The 20,871-nt window shown below is 44.9% G+C and overlaps 1 protein-coding gene across 4 annotated transcripts in view; it reads left to right on the top strand.

The window, feature by feature from the left end:
* LOC135223844 (DNA polymerase eta-like) overlaps positions 1-20,871 on the top strand; it is a 38,748-nt gene that overhangs the window by 12,689 nt on the left and 5,188 nt on the right. For 2 of the 4 annotated variants that reach the window (XM_064262724.1, XM_064262725.1), the window contains exons 2-10: positions 7,989-8,672; positions 9,775-9,926; positions 10,419-10,553; positions 10,894-11,111; positions 11,539-11,735; positions 13,211-13,434; positions 13,736-13,859; positions 14,433-14,498; positions 14,744-14,916. In XM_064262724.1, coding sequence (XP_064118794.1) covers positions 9,799-9,926; positions 10,419-10,553; positions 10,894-11,111; positions 11,539-11,735; positions 13,211-13,434; positions 13,736-13,859; positions 14,433-14,498; positions 14,744-14,916 — 1,265 coding nt within the window. In that variant the 5' untranslated portion in view covers positions 7,989-8,672; positions 9,775-9,798. The remainder of the gene's footprint in view (positions 1-7,988; positions 8,673-9,774; positions 9,927-10,418; positions 10,554-10,893; positions 11,112-11,538; positions 11,736-13,210; positions 13,435-13,735; positions 13,860-14,432; positions 14,499-14,743; positions 14,917-20,871) is intronic. The other 2 variants (XM_064262726.1, XM_064262727.1) reach the window with 1 other exon arrangement.

Genomic DNA, 20,871 nt, shown 5'->3' with positions numbered 1-20,871 from the left:
GTGCATCAGCTTCGGCTGGTGCGTCCTCACCTGGTACTAGTGGTTCTGCCGCTAAGCCAGGTTTCCGTCTCGGCTGCTTCTCGTCGCGAGAAAGCACCGAGTGGACGCTCTTCTAAAGAGGACCGTCCAGCCAAAGTTTCGACGACCGAGCTCGCTCGCCGTCAAGACAGCGGCACGGAGCAGAAGTACTGGCGAGAGTCGGTGCACACGACTCTCGCCAGCCACTGGACGCTCTCAGCAGCGACCAGCCGGCTGCTCTGGGCTGACGTGACGGTCACTGACCCGGCCACGGGTTGAGGCGAGGAAGGAGTCCCCACGGCCGCCGGTACCAGCCACGGCTAGTACCAGCGGTTTGACGCGCCGAGAGGACGCTGGCCGGTCTCGACGCGAAAGGGAGCCTAGCAGGTTCACCCGTCCGCCGCTCCCGATGGGACCGGGCGGAGACGGTGACCAGCGGCAGCTCGCCTGACGCTAGAGAGCGGTCTCGACGTTCTCAGCCGAGCCAATCGCCCCAGGCGAGCGAGCGACGACTAGGCCTGCTGCTAGACCGTCACCGCGGGTTTGAAATCCGGCAGCAGCCCTCTACGCACGTGGTCCTGCCGCGGAGCGCGGGGGGAGCGTCAGGTATGCCTCTCCGTTACCTTCAACCCACCTCGGCTATACCCGGGATGGAGCGATGGTACCAAGGAGCGATCACGAGAGGGTGCGCCGCTGGGGGACCCAGCTATGACGCCGTTAAGGCTCCAGGGCCCACTTAGGACCGACCAGGACGTACGCGCAAGTAGTTTGGAGGGACCGTCAGGGGTCTGTCGCTGTTCCTCCTTCTGAAGGAGAGTATCGAGGGATATGCTCTTGTTGGAGGGACTGGACGGTCCTACTCCACAGGACGCTGTGGACGCCCGAGTATACAGAGGACTTCGCGGAAGTCATTAAGCTGATGCGTCTGCATAATGACCTCCCGCGGAAGGATCGCCGCTACCACCATCAGAGCCCACGTCCCGGCTCGAGTCATTTTGGGTCCCAAGAGGGAGCCCAAAATGATGATGGGGTTGCCACGATCGGAGCTTGCGGACTCAGTCCTGGATCAGGTGGAGAATCTCGTCTCAGGACGGGAGGACTCGCTAAAATCCGGACGGTCCTCTAAGCTGCTTCCTCCTCCTCTACAGCGGCAGAGGCAGTTTCTCACGTGCCATCAGAAGACCCGATACTGCCGAAACAGGTTACCCGGAGTTTAGCGAGACTGACTCCAGGATGTGTCCCTGCAGCAGCTCCTGTCGGAGAACCTATGGTTCTTCGCAGCAGGAGGCACTTGCCCTGGAAGCTACCGCTATGGCAGCATTCCAGCAGTTTCCTGGTTGGATTTGTGGTCCCTCACAATATCCAAGGTGGCGGCCGGCTCCGGGAGTTCTGCTCTCGAAGACGACGCTTCCTTCAGGAGACTGTCAGTCTGGAGGAAGAGCAATCTCTTACCTCGCCCATCAGACTGCTAACCTGTGGGCCAACTTGGTTCTTCGGCGTAGGGATGCAGTCCTTACCCGAGTGACCAAGGGGGCTGGGCGTGAGGCGGCACTCGGGCTAAAAGAAATGGACCTCTTAGGAGTTCCCAGCTCTCTTTCCTGGAGAGATGGTGGACGCTGCGGTGGAACGGCGGCGCACTGACGAGAGTGACCGCTTAGTCCACCAGGCAGTCTCGAAGGTTTCTGGGCAACCTCGAGTAACTGCGGCCAAACCAAAGAGCTTGGCTAGCGCTTCCACGGCGGCGAAGACGGTTTGCAACCGTCCAAACCCCGTGTGAAGACTCCAGTTGTTTCGACTTCTGCGAGAGGAGGCCGCAATCAGCCCTCCTCCCAACCCTCCTTTCCCCGAGGAGGTGCTTGGCAAGAAGTCGAAACGAGAGGGAAACGCATAGGGACGCGTTCCCCCTCACCTGCTTGCCGGAAGTGGGGGGGTGCCTGGCAGCCATTGGGCGACTTGGCAGCCGCTACGGCGCCGAGAACTGGATAGTAGACGTCTTCGGGAGGGATATCTACTACCCTTCGAGAGTCTCGGCCCCCCCTCATCTCCAAACGGTCCATCTACAGACCTATGTCCGGGGATCAGCAAAGGACAACGCTCTTCGACAGGAGATCAAGACCATGCTGGCGAAACGAGCTGTAGAAAATCGTGGAGGACCAGTCACCAGGCTTTTACAGCCGCCTCTTCCTAGTGGAGAAGGCATCGGGGGGCTGGCGCCCGGTGATAGCCTCCTCTCCCTGAACCGCTTCGTTCGCACGACGCGGGTTCACGATGGAGTCGGCAAACCGCTCAGTGCTCGACTCGATCAGGGGGAACGATTTCATGCTTTCGGTGGACCTGAAGGACGCGTATTTTTCAAATACCCATCCATCAGTCCTCCAGAAAGTACCTCCGCTTCATCTTCGACGGGACGGTGTACCAATTCAGGGCACTTTGTTTCGGTCTCTCAACCGCCCCACAGGTGTTTCACGCGAGTGTTCACTCTGGTGTCGGCTTGGGCCCATTCGAACGGGATAACGTCTTCTGAGGTATCTCGACGATTGGCTGGTCCTGGCGAGCTCCCGCTCGCAGTTTGCTACAGGACAGAGATCGACTCCTCAAGTTTTGTCGCGATCTGGGATCGTGATAAACTACGAGAAGTCGATCTCGAACCAAGCAGAAGATGGAAAGTACCTGGGTATGCTGATAGATACGGTAGCAGGGGGGCAAGTTTCCCCCTTTTTGTCTTTCCCGCAGACTTGCGTATCAGCAAATTCAGGAGGCAGCCGGCCGGTTCCTGTCGCGGCAAGGAACAGGCAGCACAGCAATGGCAAAGTCGTGATATCGGCCATCTGTCGTCACTCGAGAAGTTAGTCCCTCACGGGCGTCTTCACCTGCGGGTCTCTCCAGTGGAGGCTAAGGGAGAGTTGGTCTCAGGCCAAGGATCCTCCTTACTTTTCCCGTGGCTATCACGGACAAGGTGAGGCAGGACCTAGCCTGGTGGTCTCGACGACAAGAACCTCTTAAGAGAGTGCCCATACGCACTCTCCCCCCCCGGAGATGCTTCTGTTCTCAGACGCATCGACCGAGGGATGGGCGCACACCTGGAGGAGTTGCTGACTGCAGGTGTGTGGGACCATCACGAGAAGCACCTTCACATCAATGTCCTGGAACTCAGGCGGCGTTCAACGCTCTCCAAGAGTTTCGGGACCGCTTGGTGGGACACTCATGGTGTTGATGTGCGACAACACCACAGTAGTGGCATATGTCAACAAGCAGGGGGGCTAGTGTCTTCTTCGCTCCATCGTTGACGGTGCAGGTGCACGAGTGGGCCACGGCTCACTCGATAGAGCTGTCAGCACGCTATATTCCAGGCAAGAGGAATGTAGTAGCAGACAAGCTCAGCCGTCGGGATCAGGTGGATAGGGACCGAATGGTCCTCTACACCAAGATGTGGCGGAAAGGCTCTTCAACCTGGGGGCGACCGGTCGTAGACCTGTTCGCCACCCGGCACACAGGAAGATACAGGTGTCTTCTCTGGCCGTGCCGGACCCATGGGCAGCTGCAGAGGGACGCTCTCCACACCCCTGGGACAACCTCTTCGCTTACGCCTTTCCTCCCTTCTGTCTGAATTCGGAAAGTGATCAGTCGAGCGCTGGTCACTCCAATCTCAGAATGATCCTGGTGGCTCCCAAACGGCCGCAAGCCGTTGGTATCCGGACCTGCTGGCTCTTCTTGCAGACGCACCGAGAGAGCTACCCAACTGGCACAACCTTCTAGCCCAGACCACACGTAGAACGGTACCACCAGCCGCGTCAGTCCGTCCCCTTCACTTCACGGCTGGCTGTTATCCACCATCTCTTGCGAACGAGAGGGTTTTTTTTTTCTCTCGTAGCGCAGCAACAGAGATGGCTGACACGTCAGACCAGTCCTCTGCAGCTGTATACCAGGGAAGTGGGCCGTCTTCTGGTGGTTGGTGTCGTAGACAGGGTTTGTCTCCTCTCAGAGCCACTCTTCAGCAGGTAGCGGATTTCCTCGTGTTTCTTTCGCCGAGAGAAGCTCCTCTCAGTACCCACAGTCAAGGGATATAGAGCCGCTCCTGGCTCTCGTCCTAAAACTGAGGGGACTGGACATCACGAATTCGTTCGAGATATACCTTGCTAATGAGGAGCTTCGAAAGGTCTTGCCCACCCAGGGAACTCAGGCCCCCTGCGTGGGACGTGACTCTCGTCCTTAGAGTCTGACTCGAACACCGTTCGAGCCACTCCGAGAGTCGTCAGACAGGGATCTGACCCTCAAGACCCTCTTCTTGCTGGCCCTGGCATCGGCGAAGAGAGTAGGGGAACTACATTGGCCTTTTTCTTTTTTTTTGATGTGAAACATACCAGAGCTTGGTGGATCTGTGACGCTCGATTTCGTCCCGAACTTCGTAGCTAAGACTCAGAAATCCGTCGATCCCTGACGACAGGTTCGAGTCTTTCACGATCCCCTCCCTGCTGGGACTTTACAGATAACGATGCGGATGAGATGCTGCTTTGTCCTGTGAGGGCGCTACGGCGCTATCTGAAGAGAACTCGACATCTCAGGCCTGAGTGTCGACGCCTCTTCGTTAGCACTGGGGTCACCAAGAAAGAAGTCTCCAAGAACACGCTTCTTTCTGGCTACGTGAGGTGATCAGGAGAGCGTACGAAGCTGATGGTAGCGACGACATCCGTACGCTCCGTCCGAGAGCCCACGAACCAAGTCAGAGGTATCGGACCCTCCTTAGCGTTCCGTAGGAACTTCTCCGTGCGCAGGTCCTGAAGGCAGGTGTCTGGGCCAACCAGACCACCTTCACGTCCTTCTACCTTCGGGATATTGCCCACACGTCCTTGGATACTTTTTACCTTGGGACCTGTGGTGGCTGCTCAACACGTTGTGTAAGCTTACCCAGCACACCCCGAGCAGGCAAAGAACAGCATCGATCCTGGTATGACTGGGAGAATGGAATGCGTGAATGAGAGAGTGACTGGCTTCTCTTCACCATCTTTTTCTACTCTACCTATGGGCAGAGGGATACGGTCGTTACCTTGCTGGGAAGGATCCGATGCAGGTAAGCTATTCAACAGAGCTCCATCCTATCTCTTTAACTAGAGATAGGAGTAAATATCCACCACTTTCTCAACAACAAAGGGGGAGAAAGTGGATGCCAACATGAGACAAACCCATTACTTTACATTTGCTCATGTAAGGAAAAAGTTCTTACAATGCTGGTACGAAGAGATACGCTTGCCTCTCTCTTAGTACTCGGCCCAGAGGTCTGACCATTGATCCTGCGGTGCACACCCCGATCAATCGGACAGAGGCTTGGATCCCTCCTCGCTCTTACGACCAGGGAGGCATTCCAGGGATGGACGAACACCAGTCTGTTCATCAAAAGACTCAGATTCCACCCACCAAGAAGTGAGTCTTCCTATTGTTAAAGGACCGATGGTTTGTATTACGTATCGGAACAAATGACAATTTGTCGAAAATTGCATTTTTCCTAACTATACAAACCTGAGGTCCTTTACATATAGTCCCTCCTCATGCCACCCCTCACTCTGCGTATTTTGCATGGGCCAAAAGCAAAAGTGATTTGTTTACCTCCCAGTCGCGCGGCGCGCGACGATCGGACAAGCAGTTTAACTACGTTCTCCCCTTGTTCGAAGCTTACGACCGTTCCAGCTGCCGCTAGCTACTTCCTATTGTTAAAGGACCTCAGGTTTGTATAGTTAGGAAAAATGCAATTTTCGACAAATTGTCATTTTATGGTGAATTTAAAAAAAAAACTTTCCTTCCCTCCGCGCGCGGATTCTCTGCCACAAATCTCCGAAATGCGTAAATCCCATTCTCGGAATATTTGCTCCGTTTCATATTAGGCATTTCATAGAGTTTTATATATGAAAATGTGCGCAATTTCATGTAGAATAAAACGAAAAATATTTGAAAGTTGTAGCTTTTCTTATTTCCGAAATAATTGCATATAAAAAAATATATATAAAAAAAATTAGACATTCGGTCAACTTTAACTCGTCAGATATGGTCGAAAACTGCATTTGTAAGCTAATATTCTTACAGCATAGTAATATTCAATCGTGTCTTCATTTTGAAAGAAATTGGAAGTCTCTAGGACAATATTTAGATTTATGGTGAATTTTTGAAAAAAATATGTGTTTACGTCTTACGTCTGCGCGTTACGAATTCATGCATTATTTTGTGATAATATTTTCTCTGTGTTGCTTTTATCGTTTTACAATTTGTTATATACCAAAATGATCGCAATTTAGTGTACATTACAACGAAAAAAAAGTACGTAACTTGTTACCTTCAACCGTTTTGCGCACAGCGCGATTTGAATACAATTATATATGAAATTTCGTTTTTGCGCTATCATATATCGCATTATTTATATATGATAATGATAATTTTTTTCATTTCTGATGGTTGCATACTAAACTTCAGGCAATGACAAAAAAAGGAGCCAAAAAAGAACTCTTAATCTTCAAAACTAAGCGCGCTATGATTTTTTTTGAAAAAATATTTCCGCTCCCGCGCTCACTCTGAAACGTCTCCGGCACACGGGAGACATTTTTTTTTTTTACCGCTTCGGCGTTTAAGGGTTAATGAACAAACCTCTTTTTACATTTGCATATCACTGTGTAAACCTGGGTAGCTGATAATGAAGCAGTTTTTTAATAATGCCAATCAAGTTTGTCCTCTTAAGTGTCCTGCCATGATGGCTACCCATGTAGGCTGTTCTCTACATCTATAGTTCTGTTACTGCAATTTCCTGGCCAGTGTTTATTAACACCTGTTCTTTAGCATCCTCATATTGCCTATTATGCTTGTGTAAAGGTAACAGCATGTATTCAATTTATTCTGGATTGCTGAAGACTGTAGAGTGTTATTTTTGAGATTGTTGTTTAGGTGAGAGTTAAACGTTGCTAACCTTTTGCTGGATATTGCTTATTGTATGGTATTTTAGTTTGGGCTGATGATAATTTACATAAGGAATGTAAATAGCATACCATTTAATCCAGGCCTAACTAGGCATGGCAGTATAATTTCACATGAAATATTGTTGCGTTTTTTCATGTTAGGTGCAGTCTCAAAGCTTCACTTTACTTTCTTTGGTTGTGTGCAGTTTTGAACTGAATTTTTATTTGGGCCAGGATGTTTATCTCTTAGATAGTGTATTTAGTGGTGGTAGTTTTATGTTTCCTAATAGTAGTACTACTGTAGTTATAATTTGGACCATAAATGGATGGACTCATGTTTGCCAATTTTTCATAAGTTGTATTTCAACAGAGATCTTTCACATTGACAATTGATCCATGATCCCCTTTATCTGCTGAAAGCAACCAGATTAGCTGAACAACAGCACCAAAATGCATTAAATGTGCCTTGCTGTCAATTAGTTCCAAAGGTCTGTTATTCCTCATTTGTTGAGCTGTGGAGCCTCCCAGAGAAAGTTTTGCTATTGGAACTAAAGAAGTTCAAGCGAAGGTGCATTTGAATACGTTTTTATTTATTTAGTTTGTCTTTAATGAGTAGGGTCTCTCCTTACTGTACTGCTTCCCTTTACCTTGTCTTACTTCTTCCAAATCAACACCATAATATTCTTTGGAAGCTTAAATTTCAAGTCAGTATATATCCCCTGTGGGCTTGTTCCATATGAATGGGTTTCATGTTCCGAATAAGAGTAATAATAGTTTTTGTCTCCACATTTTTTATTTTTTTATTTAGGATTTGGGCTGAACTTCTTTCTGGTTGAGCTGATTTAAAGGAGTGAGATTTTAATGCACAGTAATACCCCTTGGGGGTTTAGAAATACTATCTGTACTGTGACCTTATTTTCTACTATCATTGACTTATATGAAGTACTGTAGCATATTTTGTGCATTAAGTGGAAACACCTATTATGAGTGAGAGCCCTGTAATACATTACCGTATTCCAATTTTTCATTTTTCAGATTTTCCTACGGCTTATCGGTGATTCATTGACCTTTTATACTCTCATTCAATTTTCTGCAAGGAAGTGTAATGCTTAAACAGAAGAAACAGAAAACTATTCCAAAGAATGCAGAAACCTCAAGTATAGTGTGTGAAAAGGAGAAAACACCTCGAAGAGGGAGACAGAAAAAGAGTAAGACTGAGAAGTTTGAGGTGAACCAAGGAAGTGAAAAGGTTATTGTAGAAGAAGTTGATGTTAACATTGAAAACAATGAAAGTAAAGAATTTCAAACAAATGAAGAATGTAAAACTGGCTCCCCCGATTTATTTGAGACAGGGAGTCTGAATGATTCTCTGAAAACCCACACCGGTGTTTGCCTTTCCTCGTCTTCGTCAGAATCGAGCGATGACTTTGCACTGTCTGAAGTGGAAGTTGACATGATAAAGAAGGAAATTGCCGATATAAATGTTTTATCAGCAGAGCGATCATTGCAGGTTTGGAAAGAAATATTACAAGTGCCATCAAGCCAAAAAATAACTCGAAGTGCTGATTTACAAATTTCTGAAAATTAAGTTGTTGTAAAATGCTCTTTCGTCACAGTTGATGCCTTATGTTATGTACTGTAATATACTGAAATGAATCAGAGGATTCTTCCATAAGGAATCAAGAACCGGGATGTATGTAGTATTCTTGTAAATAAAAGGTAAGTTTAATATTGTTCAGATGTTAGCTGGAAGGCTCATATTAGAATAGTACTTAGAAATTAGCCTTATTTGACCTTACAGTACCATTGCTTAACTAAAGAAATAGATATTTTTTATCTTTAAGATTTCTGTATTTGTGAAATACAGTATATTTTTTCTATATTGTTTTTTTTTTTTGTTTAATCAGAGTGGACTGTATACAAAGTCTTATGCCCATATCCTAGACAGATCTCATATTTTCCTTTATTACATCTTACATCTTAATCTTATGTCTTGATTAAGTTCCATGGGAATTAATTTGACTTGCATTTCATAGGAAGTCAGTAATTTAACATGGATTAGTTTTCATAGCTTTATCAAATTTTGTTGTTAATTATATCCTTGTGATATAATATACAAACTTGGCCTGCTAGCAGATAATTGGATGTTGGCTCCTTTTGATTGATAGATTTTCTTAAACATGCCATGGAAGCCTATCTTTGTGCAGATACTAGACGAGATCCCCTCTCATCTATTCCATGGAGACCGTCTACCCAAAGATTAAAATCGTTACTGTCCTTGACGGTTTGGTCATGTGTGTTTCACTTCCAGCTGGTCCACAAACGGAAGCTAAAAGTGAATCTTGTGGCATGAGAGTAGGACTACTTATTTGTATGGGAATTCTCATTCATTGATGAATACCAATGTGCTATTTTGAGAAGTTGTTTGGCACTGTTGATCAGTGTCTTCACAATATTTGGAGTACCTGTATAAACATAATAAAGTATTGTATTGCCTATATATGATGTGTGAAAAGGATTATAGATATTTATATCTCAAGTTGTTTAAAAATTGAATATATACTTCACAATTTGATTATACTCATTTTATGTGAATGTTATACAGCCAGTTTTTGGGTGTGAATTATTGTTGCTATATAGTTTACCATGATCATAGGGGTTTTTCAAGTTTATTGACTCCCATTGTTAAAGTTTTATCTATTTAAATGTTGAATTTAACTGTGAATTATTGTTGCTATCTAGTTTATCATGGTCATAGGAGTTTATTTACTCCTATTATTAAAAGTGTATCTATTTAAATGTTTCTGTTTGACTGTTACAGATTTATCACAGTTAACTAGACAAGATGACAGACAGGCTAGTAGTGTTGCTAGATATGGACTGCTTTTATGTACAAGTCGAGGAGCGTCACTATCCACATATAAGAGGGCTACCAGCTGCTGTGGTTCAGTACAACTCATGGAAGGGTGGAGGGTAAGTTGATTGTTAATTTAATACAATATACTCATGTCACTTTTACGCCAGAGATTTAAGTGAATGTATTGAATGTTGCTTTGTCGTTTATGCTAATTTGCAGACCTTTATTTTACAAGAACGTGATAGATTATAAAACTTAGGCCAAAGGCCAAGTGATGGGACCTTTGAGGTCATTCTGTGCTAAAAGGGAAATTGAAAGTAGGTCTATGTACTGTTAAAATGCACGCTGTCATTGACACCACCGTTAACCTTATCACACTGTGCATTGAGCAAAGCAATGTAAAAAATAAATAAATAAATTGAAAAAAAAAAAAAAAACAGAAGGAAAATAGGTCTGCAAGGCTCTGCTGCCAGTATTATTCAGATGTAAAAAGTAGAAGTAAATTGACTGGTATTACTGTTATGTATACTCAAATCTATACACTGAAGAGCTTGGTGTTTGACTATTTTTGCTTAGTAAAAATGCTTAATGCTGTATCACAATTACAGGATCATAGCTGTGAATTATGAAGCTCGAGCATTTGGTGTGAAACGAGGTATGAGAGGGGATGAAGCGCGTAGTAAATGTCCTGACATTCAGTTAGTCACTGTTCCAGTTAACCGAGGAAAAGCAGACTTGACAAGGTTTGGAATTATTTTTTTTATTGCATTTGTTAACATAACTTACTACTGTACCTTAGCCTATTCATGCAGCCATGCAGGTAAATTATGTAAAAGTAATGAGTTTGTATTGAAAAAGTAAGGTTTTAAATAAAAAAAAATTCTGAATTAGTGTGCACTGTTTGAAGTTATATAGAAGATGATTACTGTTTTGCTTTATAGGGGAACTGCTGTTTGTGACCCTCTACTCCTCATTTAAGAATGAATACTTTGGATGAGCCTTGTAAGAGAAGGACTACATTATAAGAATTTTCATTTTCTTTACAGTGTAGCAATTTTACATTTTTTATACTTTATATTTAAGGTACCGTGACGCTGGTAAAGAAGTTATCAATGTACTCTGCGATTATAGTGACTGCGTTGAAAGAGCAAGTATAGATGAAGCATATATTGACTTCACTGGAGCTGTGCAGGAGCAAATAGTGAAACATGGTGGTGTGGTTGATTTAGAGAAATTGAAGTCTACTTGGGTGGTTGGTCATGATGAAGTTACAACTGAAATGTCCACCGAAGAGAAAGAAGGTAAAGTCCACCAGTTATGAGGCATATTTTTGGTATTCAAAATACTGTAATGAATGATTTTTCTTCATAAATCTACACTCAGATTCTTGATGGCTATCAGCAAACTTCTCTTTAGTTCAGCTGGATACAGTTGTTGTTTTTGTATGCTAAACCTGGTCTATTTATTGTTGTATGTGCATGTGCAGTACCATGACTCATTGAACCAAAATTGATCTTTAAAGTAGATTTTGGTAATTATCTGGAAAGGAATGAACTAAGTCGACCCAGTTTCTTCATGGAAAGGTTTGTCATTACATTAAAAAATCTGGAAAGCATATATCCATGTTTTTTTTTTTTCATAAACTTTTGTTCTTTTATTAATCATACTTGAATGTAAATTAAAATTTTGAATGCGTAAAGAAAATTTTGTTTTTATTTCCAAATATAGATGTAAGGAGGAATGGTGTCAAGGATTGGTTGTCTTCTGTTTTTGTTGATCAAGAAGATTCCATACCACTGGATAACAGTCATCCTGAATGGGACAATATCAGACTGGCGTTTACAGCTGCTTTGTGTGAAGAGATGAGAGCAGCTGTTCTTGAGCGCACTGGATTTAAGTGCTCGGCAGGAATAGCACACAATAAGGTTTGTTATGTAGTTGTAAGTTGATAAGTAGTGAATCTTGTTCCTTACAGTAATGTAATTGAAAAATATGTACCAAGTAACTTACAAACAGTTCACACCTTGTGACCCAGGTAGTGTTAGGATTCTGTTTTCAGAGAAGTTAAGAACAGCCAAAGCTATGTAACACAGCGTACTCCATATATGAAAGCATAGGTTCGTATGTTAGAAAAAATACAAGTTTCTTTTTAATGTGGTAATTTAGTAGCCAGGAGGACAGAGCAAACCAAGTGCTAAATAAGATATTAAAGTAACTGTGAAAGAGAGAGAGTCTCATATCTTCACTGTCAAGCCTTAGTAAGTAATCACCACAGATATGTTATTTTATTGGTTATACTTCACTTTTTCTTGAAAGGCAAACATTAAAATTTAACAGATAAAAAGAATCATTTATCCACTAGAAAACTTCAGGAGAATATTATTCAAATGTCTGAAAAACAAGGGAAATATGAGGGAAAGTTTCAAGAGCATACTTAAATTGACATACAAAATATACACGTGCATTAAGCTTGGAAATGTGTATTAAGCTTGGAAACATGTATTAAGCTTAGAAACAAGTCTGTAAGGAGTATTATAGTCCTGTAATTCATCCCACAAGACTAAATGCTATTCATACATGATGCTGAATAACTACTGGTTCCATGCAACGTAAAATCACCACACCATGCACCATACATGAGGAAGCCTTGTATTTTATGCACATCCTACAGTCGTATTTTCATATCTAGGTACTAAGGTGGGTTTCCTAATTTCAAACATTGATGAAATGACCTTCATTTCCTCCCCCATCCCCATCCCCCAGCCATCTCAATATTGTATAGTTGTACATTGCAGATTATCATTCTTCATCATTGTCATAAATATATTTAGTGTATTTGGTTTTATCTTACAGGGTTAGACATAAAATAAGTTCACAATTGCATGGGTTATTTGAAATAAACCAAATAATTACGAAAAACTTATAATTATATTTGCAGCACATTGATCTGTCCTGAATGAATGATGTAGAGTAAAAAGAATAAAACACTTGTAAGCTGTTTGTATACAGCATTTTTACATTTTGTATTATATTTATGCTGTGAATGCTTTCCTTCAACCTTTGATGAGAGTTCTTTCAGTAGAAGAGACCATGGAAGCTGTATCAATCCTTTCAAACCATAGTTTTGATCATCTAAATAGATATTTAGTCCTTGGTCATCTGTCCAATTGACTAATACATGAATAGAGTTATGAGCATTTTGTTTATGAAAAAGTATTTCAAGAATAGTGACGTCCATATTTTGAATTAATTTCTCTGAATGTATATATGTCATTCTAAAGAGTGTATGAATCCTTTTATAATGGAATACAGTAAAAGGAAATTATATTTTAAAATGAAATATTTTCTTATAGTTATGATTTTATTAAAGAAAATATTTTTTTTACATTTTCTATATCAGATGCTTGGAAAACTGTCATGTGGACTTCATAAGCCCAATCAGCAGACTGTTCTTCCCCAGTGCAATGTGGCACTACTGTGGAAAAACATGCCTGTAGGTAAAGTGCGGAACCTTGGTGGAAAACTTGGAGACAGCCTGACAGAAGATCTTGGTTGTAAAACCATGGGAGACCTTGCACAACTATCACTTCAGCAGCTTACTGGGAGATTTGAAACCAAAACATCGTGAGTAAAACGCGTACCAGCACAGCCCGTAACTCCATAAGGCACAGTCTCCCTGGCCGTGCAGCCCAAATTGTATCAATTTGTCCATGCTTTAAATTTTACTTTTCCTTTTGGAAAAGAATCCTTTTTAGTCCACTTGCAAGTCAAGAAATAACTCTGTGGTCTTGGGCGTGAATTAATTCTAAACAATAGTAACCTACCTTGGCAGTTTTTTCTTTCTCTGTGAAACCCAATTACATATTAGGTAAGGCTTTGACATTTTCAGCAGTGGTATTGCAAAATTCAAACTTTCTTTTCATAGGGAGTGGCTATATAATCTTGGCAGAGGCATTGATACAGAGCCAGTAACCTCTCGTCAACTCCCGAAAAGCATTGGTTGTGGAAAGAACTTCCAGGGAAAGGAAGCACTGAATACTCAGGCCAAGGTAAGCTGAAAATGGTGATCTTTTTCTGCTTGCCTGCTAGTATACTTGATCAAACTTAGTAATTACTCAAAGGAGCAAGAAAGTGACCATATTGTAGTTTTTGTGGTAGTATTGAGGGACCACTTATTAACAGGCATGTTGTGTCTGTTGCAGTAGGTATGTAAACTTTTAAGAAACTGCTCTTTGCAATTTTCATTATCAAATTACTCCTTGTTCTTATTAAGATGAAAAGTGCACCGAGTTAATGATAAGAAAGGAAGTGATTTTAGATTGTATTTCAAGAGTTTATTTTTTAAGTTATTAGTCCACATGAGGGATAATTATAGACAGCCAAAAGTTTGTAGTAGTAATTTTATCCCATCTTTGAATTGATCTCATTTAGTGTTAACAAGTAAGGAATAGTTTCTAGAAACTTAATTTGACAAAATAGAAATATTGAAGATTGACAAAGTTCCTTTTTCGAGACTAAACATTTTTACAAAAGTAACATCACTGAATTTATAATAAGTTGTGCTTAGTCCAGTTTTTATTATAATGTTTCATTCAGATGATCCAATGTTATGGACATTTCAGGTGCAGAAATGGATGTTGAGCTTGGCAGAAGAGTTGACTGAACGTCTTAATGAAGATCAGACTGCAGTGAGTTCAGTATTAATTGAAAATATTTTTATAGTACTGTCCAAAGGCTGTGTTTTATACTTTGTTTATTGATTATTAGAAAAGAGTAATGATTGTAATATAATACTTAAAACATTTTTCATGTAAATTTTGTGATCATTAGGATTGTGCATTTTAATTTTTTTTACTTCCATTACATGTAATGTGTTTTTGAATTAGCATTTATTGTTTACTGAAAGTGGTGACAAGATCTGAACCCTTCACAGAATAAACGACGAGCTAAAACTTTAACTGTCGGTGTTCGTCTGGATGGTGATGCCAAGTTCACATCATTGTCTCGCTCTGCCAACCTATCAGCGTATTGTGCCGAGCGAATCGCCAGAGTTGCCATATCTCTAATTCAGCATACAAATAAAGCTCCAGCAAAGAATGGCTTATGGTTTGTAATATTTGAAATATGTAACGATCTTCTTTAAAGGAAAAGTCTAATTTAAAGAATTAACTCTTTAAAATAAGTTCATCTTATTGTTTACAGTAATTAAAATGAGTAAATTTCATGGCAGTTAAATGTTGAGTATTACCTGACTTTTAAAGAAAAAATTAATGATAACCCAATTAGTAGCTAGGATCTTCTTGACTTCTTAATTAAACAAAAGCTAGAAATTAAATATTCTAGCGAGTATATAATATTAAAAGAATACTTATAACCCTTATAAAATTATATCAGCTAGGAAACGTAGTTTTTTATGTGAATAAAACGCACCTTTTGAGATATTAAATATGATTTGCATTCTTGCAGATTACCAACCTTATTTTTATTTATGCTCAGGGCATAAATGCTGAATGTTTATTGATTGATGTTTAGCATGGAGAAACACTGTTAAAGGAGTCTATCATGTTTGATAAATTTTTTTTTCCTTTAGTAGTTAATGTGAAATGAATGTTTTCCATTTTCTCTGCTTGTGCTTTTTCCCATATGAATCTCCCACCACCTGTCCCTTTATTGTGATTGCTTTGGCCATCCTGAAGGTCTTTGCCTTGCTGCTTCTGTATCTGGAGTTCTTATTACTAACTGTTCCTCATCCTCTTATTATTGTACAATATATCAAAATCAACTATCTTTGAGATTTGAGCTCTTTCTCAAACTGCATAGAATTGAATGCGCTCAGAATTAGTGGACAGAACCTGCCCTACCATCGGTAACTGTATTACCATAACCACCTTGCAAAAGTTTAATGGCCAGATCTTCAGCTCCCTGAAAGTTAATCCCATATGTAAAGACAGGATTTTATGTTAGGAAAAATACAAATCACTAAAAATTTGTCATTTTGTTCTTCCCAAACACATTAGGTTACTCTGCCATTTTATATTAACATTTAATTTGTTCCGATACGTAATACAAACCATCGGTCCTTTAACAATAGGAAGTAGCTAGCGGCAGCTGGAACGGTCGTAAGCTTCGAACAAGGGGAGAACGGTAGTTAACTGCTTGTCCGACAGTCGCGCGCCGCGCGACTGGGAGGTAAACAAATCACTTTTGCTTTCGGCCGCGGGTGTGAAGGACGTGTTCGTCATCGCTCTCTGCCCGCTTCATCGTCGTATGCTTTGTTTATATTGTGTTTTCTACTAATGGTTTGTTTAACTTGAAAATGAAACTGTAAGTACACTGTTTTCATTTTCATTACTTAATTATGGACCAACATGGAGCTATCGCCGTAGATGCGGTGATTTCCTCTCTTTTCATGAATTGAACCCTTGAATTATGTCTCGGTGCCGAGGGCGGGCGCGCTCGCGCCGAGTCATGTATTTTGGGCGAAAGTGTGTAATTGAAAAATGTAAGTACTCTTTTCATTATATTTTTGCCCTGTGCGTTCGTTACCGAGAGTGTGATTGCGCTCGGCACGAGCCTTTTATTTTGTATAATAGAATGGAATGAAAGTGGATTCGCAATTGCAATATTCTTTCATTTTCATTTATTTATTTGCATGAATTTAATTTGGATCAATTTTCGTTCTTACCCGGGAATTGATCCTTACGTTTTTTATGTGAAAGAAATCGTGCAGTATTCTGTTTCATTTTCATATATATTTTTATGATAGCATCAAATACTTTGGACAAGTTCCTTCTTACCCGAATTATCTTTTCTTTAAGTATGAGTGAATTTTCAAGGGCTATTCTGTCATTTTCATATTACTTTTCACTGCTGTGCGGGGTAGGGGAAGCGAAGGTCTGCCAGGGAGTCGTCGGAAAGCTCTCCCGCGACTCCCTTGGTATCCGATTCTTCGTCTTCCTTCCTGCCCCCGCTCAGCTTCTTCGTTGTATTTTATATTTGGGGTCTTCCTTGCGTTCGGGTGGGCATGTCTTCCCCCCGTGCGTGAGGGAACCCCTCTTACTAATCTATCTATGTTACCGCAGGTGCTACATCCGTGGGAGACGACCTTGGACAGGTATGGCGGACCACCGCGGCGGCAGGGCGTGCCTAGCATCCACGGGCTGCTGCAGCGTCTAGCGAGGTCTGGGGCGGTCTCCACTACTACCACGGCCGCTTATGCTGCTCCCCCCCTCCTGGTCTACACTCCCCATGCTGTGTCGTGACGCCGTCTGCCGCTACTAGGGCCGCCGCCGTACGAGCGGGGGTGTTGCCGCCGCCGCCTGTTTTTCTTCGTGTTGCCTGCCCAGACTTCCGCTGTTCCAGCAGCTCGCCCTGGACCGGCCGCCAGTACCCAGGTTCCGCTGGCTGCCGATGATTCTACGAGGCGATCGCTGGCCTGCCGTACCTGCCGCTGATGTGATTCCCGCTGTTGGCTTTGGCTGTCCCTTCTGGGTCTCACGCTGCCGCTGTTCCTGCCGCTCCTGAGCTGGTTGCTGTTCCTGTCGCTCCTGGTTTCTGAGCCTGTCCATGCTGGTCCCCTGCCCACGTGTGTCTTCCCCAGTCCCAGGTCCTTCCGGACAGGTTGCAAGGTGCAGTCGTCCGTGTTGCTTCGGCAATAGCCCCGGCTCCGCCTGATGGAGGACCTGACGACTGTCCTGCGTGAGCTGACGAGGAAGAGTAGAAGAGGAAGCTGTTCATCTTCGTCTTCATCGTCTGCTGCTGCCTCTTCCCCTTCGACTTCTAAGGCCCATAAGCTGAAGAGAAGAAGGCTGCCTTCCCCCCTAAGAAGTCTCCTTCGGGAACTTCTAAGGGCCCGTCCCACCCCTGGGACGGGGGTCCTTCTGCTGGTCCTCCTGCTCCTTCGGAGCGGGGCCCGTCTCCCCTTCCGTAAGGAAGAGATAGACGGGACCAGAGGAGTATCGGTTAGCTCTGGTACTTCCTCGCCTGGTGCTAGCGGCGATGCCGCTACGCCAGGTTCCGGCTCGGTCTCTCGTTCGCGAGAGATCCCGAGTGTACGTTCTCCCTCCCGCGAGACCGTGCAGCCAAGTTTCGGCGCCAGAGTTCGCTCGGCGCCAAGACGGCGGCACGGAGCAGAAGGCTGGTGAGAGACGCTCGGGTGACTCTTGCCAGGCCAGCGGCCGCTCTTGCAGCGACCAGCTGGTAACCCGGTTTTCCCCCCTAAGAAGACTCCTTCGGATCTTCTAGGGCCCGTCTCGCTCAGGCGAGTCGGGGAGCTCTTCTGCTGGTCCTCCTGTTCCTTCGGGAACGGGGCCCGTCTCTTCCTCTGCAAAGAAGAAGACGACGGGGACCAGAGGTGTACCAGCCTCGGCTGGTACGTCCTCACCTGGTGTTAGCGGTCCTGCCGCTAAATCAGGTTCCGTCTCGGCCGCTTCTCGTTCGCGAGATAGTACGAGTGGACGCTCTTCCACGGGAGACCGTCCAGCCAAAGTTTTGACGCCCGAGCTCGCTCGCCGTCAAGACCGCGGCGCGGAGCAGAAGACTTGGCGAGAGTCGTGCACACGACTCTCGCCAGGCCAGTGGACGCTCTCGCAGCGACCAACTGGCTGCTTCGGGTTGACGTGACAGTCGCTGACCAGCCACGGGTTGAGGCGAGGAAGGGGTCCCGCGGCCGTCGGTACCAGCCACGGCTGGTACCAGCGGCTCGACGCGCCGAGAGGACGCTGGCCGGTCTCGCCGCGACAGAGAGCCTAGCAGGTCACCTGACCGCCGCTCCCATAGGGACCGGGCGGAGACAGTAACCAGCAACAGCTCGCCTGACGCTAGAGATCAGCTTCAACGTTTCTCAGCCGAGCCTCTCAGCCCCAGGGCGAGCGGCAAGGCTAGGCCTGCTGCTCGATCGCCACCGCGGGTTGACGATCAGCAGCAGCCCTCCAAGCACGCTGGTCCTGCCAGCGAGCGGTGAGGGGGGAGCGTCAGGTCTGCCTCTCCTGTACTTCAACCTCCTCGGGCTACAACCGGAGGAGGCGAGGTACCTACGACTGATCGCGAGAGGTGCGCCGCTCGCGATCCCGCTATGACGCCGTATGGACCAGGCACGGGTCTAGGACCGACCAGGACATACACGCAAGTAGCTGGAGGCGGACCGTCAGGGGCCTGCCGCTGTTCCTCCTTCTAAAGGGGAGTATCTCGGATCTGTTCTTGTTGGAGGACTGACGGTCCTACTCCGCAAGACGCGGTTACTCCCGAGATACAGAGGAAGCGTTGCAGAAGTCATTAAGCTGATTCGTCAGCATAAAGACCTTGCGGAAGGATTGCCGCTCCCACCAGCAGAGCCCACGTCTCTGCTCGAGTCGTTTTGGGGCCCGAGAGGGAACCCAAACCGACGGTGGGTCTGCCGCGATCGGAGCTTGCCGATTTCTGTCTCGAACCGAGTCTCTCCTCGTCTCCGGACAAGACCACGGCTCTCTCAGTTCTGGCCGGTCGATCAAGCTACTTCCAACCTCCTCTACTGCCGACAGCGGCGTTTCTACGTGTCTTCGGACACCGTATTTAAATACTCCTTCGGTCCTGCCTGAGGTTTCGACTCGACGAGGACTGGAATGAGTAGGAGGACGGTATCGGCTCTCTCCTGTCAGGTGTCGATCAGCCCCACCCAGACGACCGTTCAAGTGGCGGCAGACCCTTACCTACAGTGAGAGTTCTTAACCCTCGCGGGAAAACGTTTTCTCCTGACGATTCGTTTTCCCAGACTCTGAGAGGCCATCGCCGCAAGGCGATGGCTGTTCCTACTCTTCTCCAACTGCTAGTTCCACTGGAAGGCGAGCGAGTATCCAATTCCTCCCCCATTCCCTCTCTCCTTACGGCTACGAGGGAAACAGGAGGGATCCTACAGAGATTTCTCTGTAGGATCCCATGTTTCGGGACATGCGCTACGGGGGGACCTTCGGGTCCTACCTGACGTAAGCCCCGGTCGTTGAGGAGGAATCCTGCCCCATTCTCGATTTCTACGGGAATCGAGAAGGACCACCAGCCGATATCGTTTGACGAATTCGGTGGGGGTTTCGCAGACTGCTTAGAATTCTACGGAATTTCTAGCGCATTCAGTGTGTTCGAGTTTTTTACGATCTCCAAACACTTACGCGGAGACCACGTCCAAAGTGAGCGAGACGAGAATCCCCGATATGTTACACGATAATCGGGAACCTCGCCTATGCTCAAATTCCTGGAATTTCTAGCATTGGGAAGAAGACTGCTGCTGAAAGAAACTATCTCACAGTAGGCGACCAACCTGGAATAGAGGAGATCGGACGGGAATATCCAGTTTGGCTTGAACTATCGTCGTAGTATTCTGTTCACCATTGAAGCTTTCCTTCGAGGAAGACTTCTCCTTCACTCTCTTTTGATAGAGAACGAAGGTGGTCGATCTCCAATCCTATTTTGTTTTCTTGAAGGAAAGAATTTAGGATGGAGATCGTTGTTCAGAATCCTACAAATATACTACGTATATTAACCTCGCGACATGATTCTACTAAGCAGTTGAATTGTCCGAGGGGTAGGCGCATATCCTAGTTAATCTACGGATTGCGACTTATAAGAGAAGTATTCTAATTGAACTGCAACTCGGGGTTGCCTGCAACCTCCCAGGAGTTTTCAGTTTCAATTTTATATACTTATGGTTTTGTCACGACAACACCATTTCAACTTTTATATTTACCGAAATTCGTTTCGCCTAAATATAATTGCTCGAGCATATCTTTTATGCTCGGTAGATTCTAGCCAAGCGCATTCCTTCGTGGAATAATGGATTAACCTGGCAACTCAGGATGACGAGTCAGCGAGAGCTCAGGCTCAACTACTGCGTATTGAACTGCCTGATAGCAGCTCAGTATCAGCTGGGCCTCCGAGATTCACATCATTATGTCTCTCTCCCCTGCTTTGATTGACTACCGAACCGTATCTCTGCCCAACAATCATGGACTTAGGTCTCTGATAACGGGGATTCTCGCAATAATGAAGGACCATCTACTGCTGTGACGATAGATTCCATCGCCTTCGACATTG

This window comes from Macrobrachium nipponense, chromosome 10 (genome assembly GCF_015104395.2).
Source record: "Macrobrachium nipponense isolate FS-2020 chromosome 10, ASM1510439v2, whole genome shotgun sequence".
Taxonomy (NCBI): Eukaryota; Metazoa; Arthropoda; class Malacostraca; order Decapoda; family Palaemonidae; genus Macrobrachium; species Macrobrachium nipponense.
Note: the sequence above shows the minus strand (reverse complement) of the source record. Positions and strands in the feature narration are given on the sequence as shown.